Raw genomic sequence first — 19,548 nt, 5'->3', positions numbered from 1 at the left:
ACAGCTATACCCCTAGCATGATTTCTCCAGAGTTAAATTCAAAAGGCAGAAAGAAAAAAAGGCTAAATGTATGCTTGTCTTGTATTGCTTATTTCAGCCCATCTTCCAGTAAGCTGTGGAAACAGGAAGCCTAATATGACCATGCAAACCCAGTAATGTTCTTCCATCTCAGAAAGGAATTTATCCTTGTGTGAAAGAACAAATATTAATGGCAAAAGGAATTAGTTTTATGGTGCCTTTCCAACTGAGTGTTTCACTCCTTAGAAATTGTTTTTATACATCCCTAGCACTACATTTATCTGAATATAGCTATCAGTTGCAAATCTACCAGACATTAAAAAAAATACAAAATAATTCAGGACAAACACAACAGATAAATAATGAGCCTGGTCATTCTACCTCTTAGGGTTTTTTTTAAGATGATTTTAAATTTGATGTACTGGGCATTACTTCTACATACTCCACACTACATTTTGGACTCTAAATCAATATTTATCCACCTGATTGCTTCTTCTAGGTATTCAATATTGACAAAAACAGTTGTAAAAAGTCAGCATTTCTGAAAATATATGCCACTCATTCAGGTGTTTAAATAAAAATTTAGACACAAACTGATAAGCACCCATGTTCAACTGCCTTGTCACTTATTTTTAATATTGTAACTCACCCATGAGCTGTACTTTACTCCCTGGTTATGCACATGCAGCACTTTAAAAGACCTGAAACATATCTGGCACTATAATGTTCTTTGTTGAAGCTGTAGTCAACAGAGTGCAACTCAATTCTGCAAAACGGGTTTTCATTTGCATATTCATAACAGATATTACACAAAAAGCTTTGTGATCTATAGTTCAAAATTTGTGAATACCAGAAGACTCTCAAACATAATCTGTCAGTAAAAACCAGCTAAACACCAAGGATCATTGTGGCCTTGCAGACTGTGTTTGAGGAGAGAAAATACAGTTGCTTAGAGAGCTGATCCTATTTTAAAAAAAAAAAAAAAAAAAATCACATTCTTTGTAGTGGCTTTGTATGTGATGCTGATTGTGTTTTCCTGGATGACAAATTTCCTGTTACAGAAATAATATCATTCTATGTGCTATCACCATCAAGCTCTAATTTAATTGCACTGATGCAAATGCTGCAAATTCAGCAGTATCTCAGAGACTGCTCATGCTTATGCACAGATGCATGCACACAAATTTCCTTTCACTGGCTTTCATTCAAATCAGTATTTGCAAACTGCTATTCACCAGCTGTGTATTGTAGTTCATGCTAATGTCAAGGAGATCACACTAGGAAAGGACTTTGTACTCTCTACCTGTGTTCTTAAAAGAAAGACACAAATAATTTTAACAGAAATTGAATAGAATTGAATTGAATAGAATCTTAATAGAAACAGTAATGTCGGCAATATTTTTTATACAATCCCCAGGAGAAAGCATATGCTTACATTTTAAAATACATTTAAATAAACTGCTTGACTGTCTCCTTAAAGGATAACACTGTCTAAGTTTCTAAAACAGTTAAAGATACTCTTTATAATGCTATGTATTTAAATATTTTCCACCAATAGCAAGCTGATATATTGTGTATATCTACTTTATTAGAGCATTATACATCTGCTGACTACAACTGCCAGGTAATGGACAATTAAACAGAGGAATACCCTTTTCCGTGTCTTCTCCTTTAGAAAGGGCCGTATAACTGTGTAGAGGGCATGGATATACCACGGCTGATTGACGAAATGTATTCCTCCAAACCGAGCTGGAAAACTGTCCTGTATGTCACAAAACAAATACACACAATGTGAGTTGACCCTCAATGTGAAGTTGCAACACTCATCAAATTATTATTTTTTTCTGAATGCTTTCATTTTAATAATAAACCTTAAACAAGAAGAAGCATTCTTCAAAACTGTGTCCTCTCAGTTGAGTTCCAACCTTCAAGACCAACCAGCAACACACCTTGGACAGAGCAGTGAGGAAGCATGCTGTGACAGCTACAATATTCAAATAAAGTCATGGCATTTCTAACCTCCAGCAATGCTTTAAACATTTATGACTTGCCCATAATCCATCTATGCAACATATTTTTCTCCTTTCCACTTCTACATATTTTATTCATTTTTAATGGCAACCATCTCAACTCTTCCAGTGTCACTGAAGAGCACTAGAAATGTCCTGCTTGTTTCCACCTTAAAAAGAAAGTGTAAATCTAAACTATGTCCCCAATATTATTCATATTTCATAAAAATGAGAATGCATTAAACATTATGCATAAACTGTTATGCAATATCCATGACAGTAATTCTTGTCACACAGCCAGGGGCCTTCTGGGAGCTTAAATGTAAGGACAGCATATCTGTATTGAAGCAATGACTTCTCTATTTTCTTGCTGAAAAATGCAAAGAGCAGACAACTCACTAGGAAAGATTCTGATCTGCATTTTCAATTTCTAAGTCAAGAGAATATGCCAGAGGGTTTGGCAGTTTGAAGAGGGCAGCCACTCTGTCCTGGAATACTATTGCCAAATTCATCATGTGTCTTCATTTTATCTTTGCCTGGTTGATCATACGTTCAAACAACGTAATAAACTGCTGCTGTCTTCTAGCTTGCTTAGAGTTGTAGTACCGAGCAAGGAACTAAGAGGTGTAAACAGGGACGTAAACTGACGGATGTCCCCTTTTGTTTTCACAGGTTATATCAGAACCTTCTCACTGTTTATTTAGGTATACAGACTTATTAAATGAATGGCTTTCATTTGAACTTTATTCAACAGGTGGTCCGCTCTAGGCAGCCATGGTAGTCACTTAGATCAAAAGCAGGATCCTCACAGCAGCAGCAACTCCCGTTTGACAATACAGGTACAAACAAGGACATGCTTCCCAGCTACACCTCCTCCTCCACCTTCTTTCTGTGTGGATGCAGTAAAGGCAGCTTCAAGTCTGTGTCAGTGGGATCAGAGGTAGGAGGCAATCAAATGGTTAGACAGAGCACTGTGCAAACAGACATATTTTGTCTCCTCAGGAGACAAAACAGCAGGCCATATAGAAGCATGCAACAGTCTATATATAATCCACAAAACACCATTTGAACCATACTGATTTAAGGTCATACAACACACAAAAAAAAAGCTCAAGAAAACCTCATAAGCTGTATCAATCAATCAAGAACTGTCAGATAAGGAAGGCAGGAACTGTAGGAAGGAAATCTTCCATTAAATGTTTCCAGATAGGAATATACTTTGAAAGAGTGCATGTGCCAAGAGTTCTGCAAATGTATGCAGACCTCTGGGAAATGAACCCTGAAGAGGTCACTTGCTCCTCTCAAAAGTACCATTCAAATACTGGCAGGCACTCCTAACCCAGAGGGTCTTTACATCAGGGTGCTGCCTGCCTCCAAACTGCAACAACCTGGTGCATTACCAGATAAAATATTGTCCATCAAGGAGGCAATGCTTTACAATAATCTACAGGGAGGATGACAGCTACAATACACACCATGAACATCTGGCTGGCCACAGCACAACCGTCAATGCAATTAACAGTCTATTTTACAGATTTTATCCAGAAACATTTGATTAACAACAGCCTTGAAATAAAACAATCCTACTGAAAGACTGTGATACAGAAGCCTCATCTTGCTAAATGCCTAGTTCCTGTCAGCGCTGACTAAATGTCAAACAGGACAGTTGATAATTTGACATGTAATTCAACCTGTTCAATATCGTAAATCCCCAAACACCATTTCAAGAACACAACATCTGATGTACAAAAGGTAGTAAATTATGTCCCTATCACAGCAATCCAACGAATCCATTAGGAAGGATAAATCACTGGATGACACTTTAACCTTTAGTTGCAGGAGATACCATTCATCTACAGAAGGCTGCGTTTATTTGGTTTATCATGGCTGCTGCTCCAGTAAAATCCAGTACAGCATGCTGTGTACCATGCTCAAAAGAGCATACACTAGAGCTGCAGAAGATGTCTTTTGCTAGTTTCAGGTAGATGTCTTTGAACATATCTTCAGAGTTAAGTCTGGAATGGTAACTGTGCAAAGCCTTGTGGGGCTCAAACACTTTTTATAATGTAGGCACTATTGAAGACAGCAAAGCAAACCAGCCATTTCTGGCTGCATGCCTTCTTGCATGATTTTATAAGCTTTTAAATTAATAAAAGTGCCCTCAAACTTACACACACGAAGTTATGAAATGTTTGGGTCTTATTGCTCAAAAAAACCTCATGCAGAAACTGAAGACAATTTGTGAATGAGATCTCAACAGGCAAGCAGGCATGCATACACATAGATTGAGAGCAGAGAATCAAAGGTATTTGTATTCTACCATGGGCTCAGAATGGATGACTTGTCAATACTCATTATCTTTATAAAGATATTAAATTTCTAGAAGATAAAAGGAGTATCTTTAGAAAGTGCCACTTTGACACTTCCACTTTCTTTTCCTGCATCTTGGAAACCATTTACATGGAGGATCATGAATGTATATGGAATGATCCTCAAATAGAAGATGCCACTTAAAATTAAAAGCCAGTAGTTTGTCTCAGTGTTTTTCAGCAATTCTAAAGGCATTTTCCAGAACTGACTAAAGCCACGTATTTATCAATTCTATGACTGAACTGAGGTGCCCGAATTCAGGAGCACTTCCAAAGGTATAATTAGGAACCCCCAAAATTTGTCCCAGAAAGAGAAAGGGTGATTTGGTCAGAATGATCCTGCATTGTACACAGTGATGGGACTACAATAGAATTCAAAAGCTTCTGAATACAGATTTAAAACCCAATCTCAACATCAGCTGGTGAGAAAATAAAAAAGTGGAATAAGCAACTACAGCTGCTGGAGAAACAGGTGTCAGAAGGTTGTCTGGCTCTTCTCAGACATATCTGACTTCCACATGGGGATCTGCCAGGCAGATGGCCATCCTACACAAGCAGCAGGTAGGAATGTCTTCCAAATCACTGATTCTTGTGGGTTTTTTGCATAGATTAAGTCACAAGCGTGGTGGCAGTCACAACTGCTTCTGCAGACATACTGCAATTCAACAGAAAAGCCTGTAACCATGAATCACATGAATTCTAAGTAAAAGGAATACCATGCCGAAAAACAGTAAGTAATGGAGATCAGCCATGAAGTGAGCTGTGCATTTGACTGGAAAAGTAATGAATCTGATGGGGTATTACCAAGCCACTAAAAAGAACTAATTATTTATAAACAATATGTGGATTCTTTTAAGTGTTCACAATAACCTCTGTTTATACAGCAGAACACAACCTGTGCGTGCCTCTGACATGTCAGTGCCACAGACACAGACAAGCAGGTAGTTACTCTTAGGGACCACAGCTCTTGTGATACAAGGCTTACAAGTGACAATTAATAGTGGAACGCCAAGGAAGAGGCAGACCCCTACACTACTGTTTGCAGGACTGGGTGACTACCAGTGCATGGCAATAACTGACCTCTCCTCTAACACCTATAAACCAGCACTGGAGAATGATCCCAAGCAAACCGATTCACCAGGTTTCCATCTCTGATGACATGGTTCTGCTCACTCACAGCACGGTAGCTTTACCTCTCTGCCACACCTAATTTATATGACTTGTCTCCACAACTTTCCTTGACAAGGACCCAGCTGCTGTTGTGGGCTACCACCCTTGGCACATGCTAAGAAGCCAAGTTTCTACTTGCTGGGCACCACATCCCACCAGGCTGGGCTCAGTCATCACCTGAGCCAACTCTCAGGGTTTCACAGAGGGTCCCGCTCTCCACTATAGCCAGCAGAAACTCTTACAGGGCATGTAATAACAGCAAAAGCAGTATATGACATTTTCAGCAGTATCTGAAAGTGCCAAATCCCTACTGAAAATCATGTAAGTCTTCTTAGTGGTGCCAGAATTGTTATCATAGAGATAATAAAAATGACCCACCTTTTTCATTATTAACAAATGTGAAAAAATAAAGAACTTAAAGCCCACAGCATTCTCCATTCCTTGGGTACTGTGTCTACATTTAAACATCTGAAGTCTACTTTTAAAGAATTAGCCCCTCAGCTGAAATCAGTATGGAAGTCAGATTTGTTTGCACAGCTCTTAGAAGTTGCTGGGACTGCTGTGCATTGGCAGTCCAGCCACATCGGGGCCTCAAAGTGTGCTGCACATCACCTGCACATAGTTCATCTGGAAACACCTTGTCACATGCTAACACTGCAAGAATGCTTGGGCATGTATGCTCTGGGAACATGTTTGAGGGTTTGCTGTCCTTATGGGCAGCAAAACTGTTTTTGCAGACAGTCTAGAGGCATCCTTCAAAGGACTGTCTATACAGATATAATGATCACACTCACTCGCTCTACTTAAGGCTGCACTTAAGTGCTGTGATGAATTCAGGCTGTAGCATCTGCAGGCAATAAGAGGCTACAGAGACAAAACTATGAAAACTGTATCTTCATAACAAAAATTACAAGTTCAAAGATAGCATGTTAAATTATGAATATCTTAAATGTCACCTAAGAGTTATTCCTGAAGATAATAAATTCAGGTCTCTTCCAGCTATTCCAAAAAGTCAAGTACTTCAGGGAGAAAAAATAAAAAATCATTATGATGAACCAAAATAGTATCTTCATAATGGAAAGCTCCACTAGAAAGACACTGAAACATTCTGCCTGATGCAAAGATGCAGCACAACTAAACTTAATTTTTAGCATATTAAACAGGAAACTATGGAAAAATCACAGAAAGAAAAGGCTCTGATTAGAAGGAATATTTCACTTCCATAGCACTCCAAGAGTCACTGCCATCCACACCAAGAAAGGAAACCCAAGTCTTGCTCCCAGACTGCAACTGTCATGGAAAGTATGAAAGAACATGGCACTCCTAATACCAAACTTCCTGCAGGCATCCATCCATGACAAGGGTAATTGCAACATCTCAGAGTAAAGTAACTTGTGTGTCAAGACTCATAACCTGTGCTCGAGGCATGACCCAATCCAGTGGTATGGTAGGATGATAAAGAGACTGAAAAGTCAGTCTGTGGAGTCTAAAATTTGTATTGTTTTGGAAGGCAGATGATCTCTATAAGCACGCTAGGGAGAATAAACAACAGGTGACAACCTCAAAACAAAGAACAATGCTGACACCCAAAGAAATGAGAAAAAGCTCACCATGAACACAGCTAGACTGGTAAGTAGCAGACAGCTTTGAATCATCAAACATCCAGCAGGTCTGGGGGGTGGAATAAGTAACCTAATTCATTTTGAGACAAAGATTATTAAATTATGAGGAAGATAAACTTCAGGTCACCTGTAATAACAGACAACTTCACCTCTGTCCCTAAAGCTCTTTAAGGTTCAGATCCAAAAAAATTTTCAGGTGTCAATGATGGTGAAATTTTGCTTGATCCCTGAAATAGCTGCATCAGTGATTACCATCTGTAAGACTAGGACATTGTTCTCACCTGGCTTGAGCTTTTCATTTTTATTAAACAATGTTGAATCATTTCTAAGACAAACAAAAAGTGCCCAAATAAATTTTTGTTACTCTGTTCAACCAAAAAAGCACTACCTAAAGGCAAATTAACATCATTCAGTGACATTCCTACAAAATAAGATTTAATTATCTAGAACTGGATGTTGTCATTTCGCTAAGAAGCTTCCAGTGAAGCAATTTGACTTTTGGCAGTCCTCCTTTTCATTTCTATTAGTCATTTTATCTTACAGCTCATATAGAAATATGTTAAATTGAATGAGATGAGAAGAGAGATGGTATCCATCCAGTGAGAATATTGCTCTTTTTATTGAAGTATCTGTTTTAATTTCAAATAATCTTCCATCTTTCATTTCAATATGCTACTCATAAAAAATATATATTGGTTAAATTAATTAGGTGGATAGGGATTTAAAAGCCATCTGACCACATGTGTCTGCTTGTTTATATATAAATATAATAAAATTTAAAATCTACATAGATTTTGAGCTTCCACTATTTGGATAAAGGGCTCAGATCACTCTCATTTTTTTAATTAGATGAGCTTGACAAAGCAAACACTTTGTATAAAACCTCTCATTTTAATTTGAAATTACTTTCTTTTTGCAAATTAACTTCAAAAGGTTTTGGCCTATTTTTTTTTAAAGTTTTAATTAGGAATTGTGTGAAATTCTTTTAGCAGTTTTTGCTTGTTTTGACAGGGGCTTGGGGTTTGGGGTATTTCTTTTTTCCTTGGCTCATTTGTTTGGTTTGAACCTGGAAAAACGAAGGCTTTCATTTTAAAACGGAAATGAAGAATGCTGTTTTCCAAGGACAATTCTGTCTTCAACTACCAACATTGTCTCTTTTTTAATTCTAACTAACTCTTCATCTGGAATGTGGGATATTAAAAAGGGGGGAAAAAGCCCAAAACTTTTTCACAGTGTGATGCTGTTTTCCAAACTGACAAAGCCAGAAAAACAGTAGGAAAGATGGTAGAAGTAGGTTCTTCTATACTGTTTTCTTTTGCTGTGATGAAAAACATTCTTCAGAATAGGCAATTATCAGACAGTGATTTCTTCTATGGAAATTCCCATAGGGGGGAAAAAAAAAAAAAAAAATCCATTTTCCAGGCAGCCTGTGAATGTCTTATTAGATTAAGATTACAGACAAATGGAAAAACACTATACTGCAAACTGCCGTGCAGAAATATAGTAACAATACTTTCATAATGCCAGTGGAATAAAAATAACGCAGGAAATTATTGTTCATAAAAATGCCATACTCAAATTCCTAAAGGCAGAAGCCTTTGGCCAGGGACTGCATAGGAGATGAAATGCCACACCAGCACCTCATCTTGTACCACCCTCATCCTGAAGTCACCCTCTTCTAGTCAGTGAGGCTATCCTGATGTCCAAACAGCTCCTGGTCTCTGGAGAGACCACTGACCACAGATTACTGTCATGCTGCATGTCCCACAGCCCTGAGGCCATTTCAAGAGGAGCATCAATATTTATCAGATAGCGCCCCCCCCCGGCCTGACCACTTCTAAATGTGAGTAGGCTACACAGCACCTTATCTACAATTGCCTTAGGGGAGCTACACCTATTCTGGTATATTCAACCAAAATGTGACCTCATGCTATCCCACCTTTCCTTCATAGGAAAGGAAACCTTAGGATAATGTTAAAACAAGGATTGAAAGAAACAATGACAAGGCAGAAACCATAGAAATAAGATAAAAGTGAGGAGGAGAGGAAAGCAGAAGAGATTAAATTAAAATTAATTCAGGGAAGGATATAGAGAAATAACTATGATGCACAAGAGAAAAACCTATTAATCATGTTCTTTTTCTAGCCCCTCTTCGAACTTGCACAGAAAGGCAGGGAAAGAGAAATGTAAAGTATTCCTAAATGGAAGACCCATGTTTAACAGTCACATCTCAAGACTGATTTTGCAGATGTATACTCAAATAATTAGGTAAGTAAATATCAAATTTATGCCTTCCATATAATTTCTGCGTATCTTCCCAAGTGACAATTTCCCAGAAGAACCAGAGCCAACCTATGGATTTTTAATTCTGGATTAGCTTCAGTCAAAATTTGCAAGAAGCTACATCTGACTGTCCTTAGGGGTATATCAATATAGCTGACCAGGCAATGGGGCACACAGGTCTTCAGAGTCATAGGGTGAACAGAGATACTCTTCAGAGGCAAAAATGCAAGTTTCGTTGTTGTGGCAGCTTTCAAAAAATATTGCATAGCTTTGCAGTGCCAACAAGTTACTTAGTTAAAAGATAACAATTGTCTGACCAGAATATTCACTTTTTTCCCCTGGAAATGAAGAACTTCTAAACTGTTGCCCGCAATTTTATGATCCAAAGCTTCTCCAAAAATGCAACTCTCAGTTTCAGATGGATGCATTAAAATTGGATTAACACTTTATCTGTTTCAATTTACAATAATACAATAGAGTGAAAACTGTAGAGATTGAAGAGTTATTTCATGAGCCATATGTTTGCTCATACTATGAGGGATCAATCTCCATCACTGCAGTAGGCACTAAGAGCAGTAATCGTTTTAGCCATCCAATTTTAATCTGTCACTTGATGCAAATAAGAGTCCGGAGAATTGAAGTGAACTGTAAAATTGGAAGGATAGTGATTTAAGAAAATCAGCTGAGGACAGCCACTGACATCTAGAATGCAGCATAATGAAGCTTTAAATTACTGAGGAAATTGAATAACCTACTTGAGATCCATTAATAAGTATTATATTTTATTAAAAGTAGAGGTATCATGAACTATGCAGCATACAAATTTTCAAGAGGTCAGTTCCCAGCAGCACAAAACTATTTCCAGTTTCAAAAAGCATTCAGATGTCTTTGTCATAGTGCAGAATAGAGATTTATTTCAGCCTTTCAGCTTCAAGAAAGCCTCAGTCTGAACTGCTCAGCTACACTTTATCTTTACAAAGGTGCTTGAAAAGATAGTTTCCTATGAGGTAACTCCACCTCAGCTTCCCTCTTCCTCTGCACTCCTGAACGACTGCTGGTGGTACACACACGAAATGCTCCTGGGAGCCCAGGGAATTTTAATATTGTTTGAGGGAGAACTGTCATTTCAGTTATTACTCTGGAGGATCATAAATCACTGTTGTTGAATTCTAACTTCAGACATCAAACTCCTGTCTTTTTAAAGCCATATAAGCATAGCTGTGTCACCTGATACAGAGGAAACCCTACCAGTAAAAAACAGAGATTCAAAGCAACTGTACAAATAATTATTTGTTTTATCATCCTTATCTAGGAAAAAGCAAATATGTTTATTGTGCTATCAGGATGTGCCAGTAATGAAGAAGTGTGATGGTAAAAGTCTATCCTAAAAATCACACTTTCAGAACTCTTGAAAATTCATATCCAAGGAGTTGGAAGATCAAAATCAGAAATGCGGATCTCTTCTTGCTAACATGGAAGTGGAACTTATGTGAATCTCTTCCCAGCAAGAGAAAATAACAGTAGCCCTAGTCCACATTACATGGATACCCACAGAGAAAAATAAACTGAACTCTGAAACCATCTAGAGTGCCAGGTCCAGTGCTGGGGTGCCCAGTACAAAGCAGACAGGAACATACTGGAGTGAATCTAGCAAAGGGCCAGGAAGATCACTAATGGATTGGAGCATCTCTCATACAAGCGGAGGCTGAGAGAGCTGGGCATGTTCACCATGGAAGAGAGAAAACTCAGGGGGATCTTAACACTGTATATAAACATGTGAAAAGAGGCTACAAGAAGCCAGAGCCAGGCTCTTTTCAGTGGTGCCCAGTGAGTGGACCAGAGACAATGGGTGCAAACTGAAACACAGGAGGGTCCTTCTGAACATAAGGAACCATGTAAGAGTGCACAGTTCTGAACAAGTCAGCCATTGATGAAAAACATAAAATCACTGAGGTTACATGAGGTCTTTTTAGCTGTTATTTTCCAAAAACACTTCCCAAAGCTGTACTATTTTTGAAGTTCATCATCAGCCAAAGCAACCAATGTGATGACAGACTTCTCAGACCAAATAAAAAACTGATTTGCAGGTAGATTTTAGTATTTACCCTACGTAATGTACTCAAGCTGCTTGGCTTGATTGAGTTCACTCATCTTTTCATCATAAGTGACTGACAAAAACGTGCATGGCTTACTCCACCTAAATGAAGGCTTACCTTACTTGAAAACCATGAAGGTTCATGCATCACACTCTCTGAACCAGGATTTAAGAAATGTAGCCACTGCCAAGCTGTCTCCATAGCACTGAACAGGCTCGGTTTCTAAAGGCTGGGAATGAGCTGCTCCCCCAGTTCTGGCTCAACACCCACCTGTGAGCTCAGCTTTTCAGAAATGTCACAGAGGGCAATGCAGGCAGCTCACAGATCAGGGAAGGCCTGCAACATTTAGAGTCACTCCATTCATGAACAAAACCTCTAGGAAAGAAGTTCAATCTCCATTTGAGACTGACTTGTTACTGCTACGCTCTTAGCTCTTACTAACCTAATGACAGGTTGCATCTGAAAGTATGTCTTTTTCCAAGTATAACACTGTTTAACAAAAGATATTGTGGTTCCATATGTAACATCTTTAAATGATTTTAACTATACTTTGTAAAATGTTTACTGCTCTACTGTTAAAACGTTATTCAAATTGTAGCATCTTAAGTCCAATGCAGCGTATTGGACATATTTTTTACAGACAGTTTAAGGATGTTCACAAAAAGATCCTACTTCCCTCTCCTTCCTTTCTACTTTTCTGACTTGGCCACCTTCTGATTTGCAGCCCTCTTCTACAGCATGGCTTAAATTTTCTTTCTTACATTACTGTCACTCCAATGTTAGTGGTTGATGCTAACAGGAGAATTAAATCCTCAGTACAGGGACGATGACATATGGTATGCCTGAATGGACTTAATGGAAGGGAGAGACACCCTGTTGGCTGTCGCTTGCTTCCCATCCATTAGCACAATGCACTGCACCGTGCCATGCCACCCAGCACCTAGATGCTATTAGTCACACAACCATGCAACCATCATCCACTTGTCATTCACGCTACAGCTGCAAACCCCCCTGCTGCGATTGCCATGTGTACCTCAAAAGGAGCCTGAAAATACAGAACTCCTCACTTCACTGAGAATATTATTAAACATTAAACCTTAAACAAGCTTCTACCCCCGCTTAACTGAACAGTCAAGAGTCATTCCTCAGCAACTAAGAAAAGCAGCGTATGACAAGCTGAAGCATAATCACAGCCAATGTTAATGTAAGTAGGCATAGCCTTTTCCAATCTGTCCATTTGCAAAGGGATGCAGTAGTTGGGAGTATCTCGAGGGCATTTTACAAACTCTTGCACCTCTACAAGAAATAGTTTAAGTAAGCAAAATCTTCTGTTAAGTACTAACAGGTGCGGGGTCACAGCAAGAGACAAATACTGACGCAAGGTGTACAACATTCGCTAGACAAAGTATTTTCAACTGTCAATGAACAGAACCGCATCAAAATCTAAAACAAATGTGTCAGAGTGTGTGTTTGTGAGCATAAAAACCATTATGCCTCAAACATCAAATTAATCTCTTAAATAATTTATTACCATGGATAATTTGTCTGTTTCCAGTAGCCTGTTCACTTTCATTTAAAACAGATTTAAGAGTTCAGACTATCAGCACAGAACAAAAAAAGGAAGGCGTTTCCTATCTAGGAACCAGAATCAGTTCTTTGTGTCTTACTGGTAGATCAATTATGTATTAGATCTGCTGCTACTTCACTTTTAATCCACATTAGTTCACAGACCTTGAGCAAATTTGATGTTACCATATTAAAAAGGGAAAGCACTAGAATAAGCTATACAGAGGAAAAAAACAAAACAAAACAAAACAAAAACAAACAAACAAACAACACAGATCAAGCAAGGGGCCAAATAATCAGCCAAATGATGGCAGTGGAGAGACAGGCTGCTTACTGCCAGCACACAGGGAAATAAGAAATGCACAATAATTCATTTAAATTATCTTAAATGTAATAAATCCCACCTGGAATAACCATAAGATCATTTTTAATATGTTGCATTGTTACCCTTCTTTTTGGCAATTCAGGCAAAGAAATCTGCTGATGTGTATATATGCATACATTGTAGTACTATAGAATTATAATACCTGTTCTCATCCTGAATGAACAACATTTTGAGCCACATTCTAGATATCAGATACCAGCTGTACGCTTAGCCATTTAAAAACCCTGGCAGTTTATTTACTGAAATAGATAATTTAAAGCAGTACTCCAGTCAGCTTTACTCATTTTGAAGCCTGGCTGATAAATCTTCACACATAGCCAAAGCACTAAAAAGTCTTCCATTTTCTGAATCCAAATTCCTGCATCATCATATCCACTACAGCCTTCCAGCACTAAAATTAAAAGCAGCATGAATATTTAAGTGTTTTGCGATAAGAATGCAGTAGCTAAATCTGCCAGTATACAAAAGGCAAAGGCAACCTTAGAATTTGAGTTCACTGAAATACAGGATGGAGGGGAGAAAGGAAAATGTAAAAAAAAAAAAAAGGGGGGGGGGAATTATCTCAAAATGCTTGCTAGCTATTAGTACTGCCCTAAGAGCTATAGTCTGAGTGCTCTAAGCTTCCATTTCCTTACAAAAACAACGTTATTTGGTTGAAATATTTTTCCTACAGTGCACAGTAGTCTCTCCAGAAGACAGGAACAGATACAGCCTAGAGGTAAATGGGGACGTGAGGTGTCTGAATGCTCCACTCGATACTGGCAGCCTTCCCAAACTGAAACATTTCAGCCTTGACCCATTTGATACTTGTCTACGGAAAGAAAAAATTTCTAGATAGGAGACACTTTACATAAACAGTTTAATTCCATCGTGATGAAAAGTTGCAACTCTTCTTAGAAAGGCTGCAGTGTCAAAGGTTATAATGTTTCTGTTTAAAGTTTTAAAAGAATTACAGTGCCCTTGTTTTTGTGCATATGAATACAGCACCTTGGAGCTATAACAGATTCCACTCTGTTATTTGCCATGATCATACAAAATGCAAGCTTATGCCAGGATCAGAAACTGAACTTCATGCAGACCTGATGTGGAGAGTTACGTGATGAAATAAGTCACAGACAAGCACTATCTGTGTGTTCCAAGACACCCTCAGTATTCAAACAGATTGTTTTGTTATGTTGAGCTGTGATGCTGCTGGAAACTTCACTGCAGTTCTGCGACAGGCCTCACCTGTGAAGCAAGGCCCTGCAGGTTAATCTCTAGGTGGAAGCCACAGTGCTGAACAACGCTTGTTGGCACTTCAGTAACTGGTTCCTCTCCTTTGGACTCAACTCAGCCCGAAAGCTCCAGCACAATTGAACAGGATTGGTGTGCTCGCTGGAGTTGCCAGCTTTCAGCAGAGAAAAAGCAACTGAGGTCTTGACCGCTTCTGGTTGTATAAAGTCCCATGGTGCCATTATAGAAGTAGAAGCATTAACCCCAGTGTTTTGGTCAAATAACAACTCAAGTAATCTCATTCTGCCTATCTAAATTCTCTCTATATTTTCAGCTGACTCCAGCATTTCTACTGCAGCATTCAGCTGCCTCAAAGTGTCACCAAGCATTGAAAAACACAAGACATGACAATTTATTCGATGCAAGATGTGATCATGTCATCACTACAAACATTTAACACTCAGACAATCCACAAAAGTTAATAGCAAGTGGGTCTGCGGAGCTAAACTCCGTGACATTCCAGTCCTGCTCTCCCAGCCTGCCAGGGTGATTGCAAAGATCTCCAAAGTAATGTTCTTCACATACAGCTCACACACTTGAACTCACTGTGGACTTGTACTAGTTTGACTACATCAGGTGTATTCCACAATCTCTAACTACAGAGATAGGCCTTGTCCTACTAAAATAGAAATACCATAGAAATACCAAGATACACAAAATAATGTTTTATAAAACCCAAGCAGCATCTATACTGCACATTTAACAGCACCCAGAAGCATTAATGGGGGAAATACTCAATTATCTATACTGTGAAACCGTTAGAGCAAGTCAAAGCCACCTAGTTCTCACCAAAACAATTTGGAAGGTAAACAGAAATCAGGCATCATTCCCAAAATGCTCTTTGGATGTAGCTATCTGGTTAGATTAAAAAAACATTAATAGCCAGGACATACACACTCCAGCAGTAGGGAGCAGCCCTGGGCATGTCTAGTTTATTAATACAGACATAGTTACACCCTCTTAGAGACATTCTCCACCGGCAGCTGATCATTATAAAACAGCAAGAAGCCCATGAAAAAGGGCTGAAGTAATTTTAAATTATTATGCCTCATACAAAGCAGACATATTCACTTTCAAAAGTAAACTATAGATCTTTTAAATTCTATTGATTACACAGATTAAATCTTTTAAATACCATTAATTAAACAGAGTGGCTACTCAAGCACTATGAGGTCTATTGTATAAATTCATATCAAGGAGGCCTGGGAGCTGTTTCCATCCATTGTAGTGACCTCTACTGCATAGCTTTTTTTTTTTTTTATACAAAAATTAGTATCACACATGCTTCTGTTCATATAGTCTGTTTTTCATGTTCTGTACAGTCTGAAATGCAGACTCAAAATGGCTGCAAGATATAAACAATTCTCTGAGCAAAATATTTCTAATTATTACTTTCTTACCCATCAGATCTTCAGCATCCCAGGTCCTTTCCTACAGCACTGAGCAATGTGCTGTCATTCATATTTAAGGTAAGTGTTAAATAAGTTCTGTCCATATTCCCATTAGCTCAGCAGGTAACACAAAAGTTTCAGCCTTAAAAGACTGGGGCCAATAACAAAATTGGTACCTTGGGAAACTGAGGGAGCAGAAAGAGCCCAGCTCTGAGCATCAGCCACAAGTGAGGGACATCAGTGCTTACTGACCAGCAGATCTGGTGAGAGCACGCAGGGCTTCTGGAGAACCTCAGCTACAGCAGCATAACTAACTGCTCCTGAGGAGCTAGACTCTGCATCAGATGAAAATCAGGCCCAATCTGATTACACAATTAATAAATCCAAAGTAAATAATAATCCATATGTAGGGTTGTAAATGTTGACACCAATAGTTATTTCTGATGGTCTTAAAGAGTAACTCATCTGGGCTGTAAGATTCTCCTTTTTCAAAATAACATACTTGTCTCAAAACAGTTCTCACTATTGAGTAGCTACTGAATACGTTTTCTTCATAAGAGGCTTCATAGGCGCAATAATAAAAACAATTTGTTCCCTATCATCAGCAGGGTGAACAGCACAGCCCCAATGGGAACAAGAGCTAGGTTAACAGAGAAGCTGAATTCATAACAAATAAATAATGTGATCAAGATCTTCTTATGGTTTTGTATTTCACAGAAAAAAAACCCATCAATTTACAAGTATTTTATTTTTTTGAATAAAGCTCTCCCTCATTGTGCTTTTTGACACAAAAGTAAATACAGATGTAGATGTGTTCACAAAAAATTAAATTATCTTTTCTAAAGTGCTATTGTTAAACAACTGGTGACAGATTAATACAACCCAGCATCAATACAAAAAGCTTGCACTGTGCTTTTCACTAGAGCATGAAGTTTACAAAATAAAAGCACTGTGGCATGATTAGCAGGCTCTGTATAGTTTTATACAGTCCACATAAAATATAATTCTTCCCTGATCCATATCTATCATTCTGAGGTTTTTCAGTACTACATGAAGCAGTAAAAATTACAGATGGTATTTACTATCAAAGCATGCGCACAAGTAAGTGCATCATCTACCACTGCTGCAGATGAAAAGTATTCCCAGTGAAGATCATGCTGCATTGCCCTGCACATGGCTCCCAGCCAGGTAAAGAAGATATTTTTTCTTCAGATGGGGGATCTGAAATAATGCCTCAAGCAAGAATCAAACCAGAAGCCAAAATTTTGAAATTCAAGCAAGTAACTCTCTGTCCAACCTGGCAGGCCTAGGTTTGTTTAAATCTGCATCAAATTGACGCCAGCTCTGGTGATCTCCATGGACAGGAGACCACCACCAGTTCTCCGAAGCTGCAGGGCTTCAGGAGCGCAGGAGACTGCACCAGAGCTCGCAGGAGCCTGCAGACAGGCATGGGGGAAGAGAAAGTGTAAAGACACAGAAGGACACCAGCATTATGGGTGGGAAAGTTCGGACCTCCTGCACTAGAGCACCTTGTTCAATTCAAGAGGATGGAAAAAGGTGGCAGAGGTTTGGATCAGTTTTGTCAAAGTGCACCTGCGTGCTCACTGCAGGTAACCTCTTGAACCTCTTCTGCAAGGATGGAGAGCAGCATTCATTACCTTAAATGTGTTAACTAGAACTGTGATTGTTAAAACTAATTAATGGAGTTTAAAAGCTGGGTTTGACTCACTGTTATGTAATACTAAGGGAAACGAGATCTATTTTAGGACTCTGAAATTGAGGGCAAAGCAAATGGTACCCACAAACATGAACCTCTATCCCCGAGTTCCCACTCCATAGCCTGGACCTCATCTTCTCCCAACACGCTCACCTGTTACCTGGGAAACAACCCAGAGATTTGACTTTTCAGCACCAACTCCTCTAATTGTACTCCTGATGCCATTTTCTTGCAGTGACAGCTCCTATTTTCACCCCTCCTCCTTTTCTTTAGCATATAAACATATTACAGTACCTTTCACTGTAAAATAACTCACTGTTCATCCCACCTCTGTTTTACTGTTAATGTTCAGAAATGGTATGCCCTCAGTTGCTGCATTACTCATTTTTTCTGCCTTTGCCCCAGCCTCCCCGGTTACATGCAAACTGTCCTCCTGAGGTTTCAATGCTGCAGGTCGCCTTTCACCATCCCAGTGACTTCAGCCCTTATTCCCTGCTCTCTTCCCACTTAACATCATCCCTGGAGAACTCCCTTTACGTACATGTATTTAGCTGTTATCTCTGTGCTGAAACTCACATCCCTCCATTCGTTCTGTCTTCCGCAGCCAAGCCTCACTCGTCATACTACTTGGCTGAAAGCTCACTAACAGCTCAAATTCTCTTTTTATTTTCTCTAGTGTTGCAGTAATCTCCACAAAGCACTCAGCTAGTAAACTCACATCCTTGGGATTATCTGTAACGTCCTATTCTCCTCTAACACCATGGCTTCCACTGCAAGACCAACACTTACCATCTCTTCCCACACACAATGTTGTGGGGAAGCTGACCTCTTTATCTTTACTAGTTTACTATCATGCTTTTTGTTGCCTAAATATTATTCAGTTGAAGGGTTGGGCTTTTTTGATCAATTTGGGTTTGATGAGTCCAGAGCTGTAAACTTCACTCCATATTGAAAGGTTCAAACCCAAGAGAGAAAGGACAGGAACACATCTTCCACCAGTAGAAGCAGAGAAGGAAACCAGGTTGACAGTATTTGGGTGACCAGAATTGTGATCTATGTGAATACTGGCTGAATCTGACTGAACCCCCTTTTTAGTTTTTATTCTGTGTTCAAAAGAGAATCAAGCTTCCGAACAAGGAGGGGTGAGAAGTAAGCAACACCTAGCCCAGTGTGATGCACTAATAGCAAAAACAATCATTTTGAAACCGTCTGCTTTGCAGCAAAATATGTCTCCTGCAATACATGAAACAAAGCAGATTATGCCCAGGGTTCCTGCAGAATCTGGAACAAAACAAGTTATCCTAAACCAACCTCCCCATCAGCCCATGACTGATGCAAGCTCAGGAATGCCAAATAAAAAGCCGAATGGCATGCCAGGACCCCACTCGCTCCATCCGGCCTTACCTCAGGAAGAGGGACAGATGGTGCCAGTGACTCAGAAGAACGCCAAAAGGCTCCCATCTCACAGCAATAACCTATGTCCCAGCCCTGTGATAGTCTGTCATCCATGCAAATAGCATTTTTCAAGGACGTAAGTGTGAACTTGGTGCTGATAGGAAAGCACAACAGAGCGCTCTCAGGGACAATTTCTCTTTTTGTGACCTGGCGAAAGATAATTCTGTTCTGCAGTTTCATCAGTGTGCTCTTACA

General features: G+C 39.1%; 1 protein-coding gene across 1 annotated transcript in view; it reads right to left on the bottom strand.

Annotated features, from left to right (window-relative positions):
• Window positions 1-19,548, bottom strand: part of CLVS2 (clavesin 2) — a 55,208-nt gene that overhangs the window by 10,051 nt on the left and 25,609 nt on the right. Inside the window, exon 3 of the mRNA XM_074896234.1 lies at window positions 1,670-1,780. Coding sequence (XP_074752335.1) covers window positions 1,670-1,780 — 111 coding nt within the window. The remainder of the gene's footprint in view (window positions 1-1,669; window positions 1,781-19,548) is intronic.

This window comes from Athene noctua, chromosome 1 (genome assembly GCF_965140245.1).
Source record: "Athene noctua chromosome 1, bAthNoc1.hap1.1, whole genome shotgun sequence".
In the NCBI taxonomy this organism is placed as follows: domain Eukaryota; kingdom Metazoa; phylum Chordata; class Aves; order Strigiformes; family Strigidae; genus Athene; species Athene noctua.
The sequence above is the reverse complement of the archived record's forward strand: the minus strand, read 5'-3'. Positions and strand labels throughout refer to the sequence as shown.